Source organism: Apis florea, unplaced genomic scaffold, assembly GCF_048593485.1.
Source record: "Apis florea isolate Af1SG1 unplaced genomic scaffold, ASM4859348v1 contig_3170_pilon, whole genome shotgun sequence".
NCBI lineage: Eukaryota > Metazoa > Arthropoda > Insecta > Hymenoptera > Apidae > Apis > Apis florea.
In genome coordinates, this window is record NW_028256714.1 from 7,384,883 (window position 1) to 7,387,143 (window position 2,261).

Genomic DNA, 2,261 nt, shown 5'->3' on the forward strand with positions numbered 1-2,261 from the left:
TATTTAAAACAATAAATAAATGAAAAAATATTTATACAATAATTGTGATTATTATACAAATTGTTAAAGTATTTTTATTTCCTCTTCTATTTCGTTTTTCAAACAATAAATTGAAACAAATAAAACCGGATTTGTTCATAAAAAATTAGATAATTCTGCATTATGCACAATACAAATATATTATACATAACACAATACAAATAGAAATAAAGAAAATTTAATTTATTTTGATTGATTAGAATTTGGAATAAATTTTTTTTATATTTTTCTTTTTTTTTATTTCAGTTTCACAATCTCATTCAAATATAGCCTCGAATAAACATCAATATAAATTATTTTATATTTTAACTTTTTGTAATTCATAAAATTTGCAAATTCCTTCGTAATAAATACATTTATTAAGATTTATTGTCTTGTAAGTCTTGTTTTATTGAAATTGTAACGGAAATGTAATAATGATTACTAATCAGATCTCTTATCAGATAAACAAAATCTAACAGATATATGCTAACATATGTATTAATATATTTATTATTTATAAATTAAATCAAAGCTATTATTATTTTTTCAAAAAATTTTATTTTACTTTTCATATATAATTCTATTTTAATGACTTATAATTCTGATTAAAATATATTAAATCATATATTATATCTAATTACATTAAATATAAGTATAAACAACATATTATCTCAGAATAATATTCTGTTTCAATGTTATCGCTATATAAAAAAAAGAGAGAGAAAAAAAATTATTCAACAATGTCAATCACAATGATACGGAAGTATCATACGTAGTTATCACGGCGATAACTACTTATATACGCTAGCATCAAGAATAGTCATCAAAAAGGTATTGAAACTTTATACGTTATATTCTATCCGGAAAATTGATCACGATGTATTTCATCACGGTGTCGTTCATTGTGGTTTGTTCTATGCCAGGAATTTTGGCCAACATGTTGTATTATGATCAACGCTTTTTGAACGCAACCATTGAAGCTTTGGTAATGACCAATGGACCTCTAACTGGAATCAACGAAGGGTCAGATCGTTCAAATTTCTGGCTCGAATTCGAAAATGGCTTGCATATCATAGTTCCATGCGATTATGATCATCATTATTATAGCAAACTTAATACATGCATTGACACATCCAAAATGGGGATAATCTATGATCACTGTCAGGTAAAATAAATAAGATTTATTATATATATAATTGTAATGAATTATAATTTACAAAAGATTTAAAAATTATATTATATTTATATATCGCATAAATGAATTATTTATACGAAATGAGTTTATAAATATGAATATAAAATTTTCGATATAATTAAAATTGATTCAAGCTATTAATGATTATATAGATTGATTGTAAGTATTTATATAAAATTTTTCATAAAATTTATATTTATATATAAATTACATGTATTTGATTCATCTTCGATTATAATTAAATTTATTTTTTTTTATATATTTGTAGTTTTCAAGGAATCCCGATTGTTGGAATGAAATGCCTTTCTGCTTTTTCAATAATGAGAATGGCAAATACAACTATGATAACTGTCTACCTTATTTTAAACGCAACGATGAAGAATGTCGATGTGAACTCGTGCGATAAAATAAATGAAATAGAGATAGATGAAACATATAAGACAATAGAATATAATTATTATAAAAAATAAATATCAATTATTCGAATTAATATTCGGATATTAGAATTATTTCAAAACATTAATGCGTTCTATGTTTATTTATTGTAATTTCATTGATTATTTTTTATTATCAAAGCATATTTGTTATAGTTAATAAAAATATAAATTTTTATTAACTAAAATAAATAATAACTAAAATATAATTATTAATAGTAATTTATTAAATTATAAAATTATTAAATTATAATATTTAATAATTAAATTTATTATATTTATAATTAATTATATTTATTTATTTAATAAACAATAAATAATAATCAATTAAATATTTAATATCGAAAAAATATATGAATATATATATTAACAAATTAAATTGAAAAAATAGATATAAAAATATTCAAAAATAATAATATAAAAATAAAAATAGCAATTTTTTAGAAAAAAATATTGTGTTTGATATTATGTTCCCTTTCTTCAGTGATACATTTTAAGTACTTCTCATTAAAAATTAATAGATAATGGATTTTGTTGACAATGGACTTCATGTTTTATTTCTATTTTAAACAAATTCATTATTTTTATTTAATATTGTATAATATTAGTTT

The 2,261-nt window shown here is 19.9% G+C and overlaps 1 protein-coding gene across 1 annotated transcript; it reads left to right on the forward strand.

Moving 5' to 3' along the window:
* The first annotated feature begins 565 nt into the window (after positions 1-565).
* LOC100866608 (uncharacterized) lies at positions 566-1,817 on the forward strand. The gene is made up of 2 exons (XM_003692887.4): positions 566-1,186; positions 1,485-1,817. The coding sequence occupies exons 1-2, from the start codon at positions 899-901 to the stop codon at positions 1,620-1,622; spliced, it is 426 nt and encodes a 141-aa protein (XP_003692935.2). The 5' UTR covers positions 566-898; the 3' UTR covers positions 1,623-1,817.
* Positions 1,818-2,261: the final 444 nt, after the last annotated feature.

Excerpts from the sequence above, each read along its gene's own strand:
- LOC100866608 (XM_003692887.4), top strand. The coding sequence starts at position 899 with ATGTATTTCATCACGGTGTCGTTCATTGTGGTTTGTTCTATGCCAGGA. Across the intron at positions 1,187-1,484 it reads TAATCTATGATCACTGTCAG|TTTTCAAGGAATCCCGATTG; the intron begins GTAAAATAAATA and ends ATATATTTGTAG.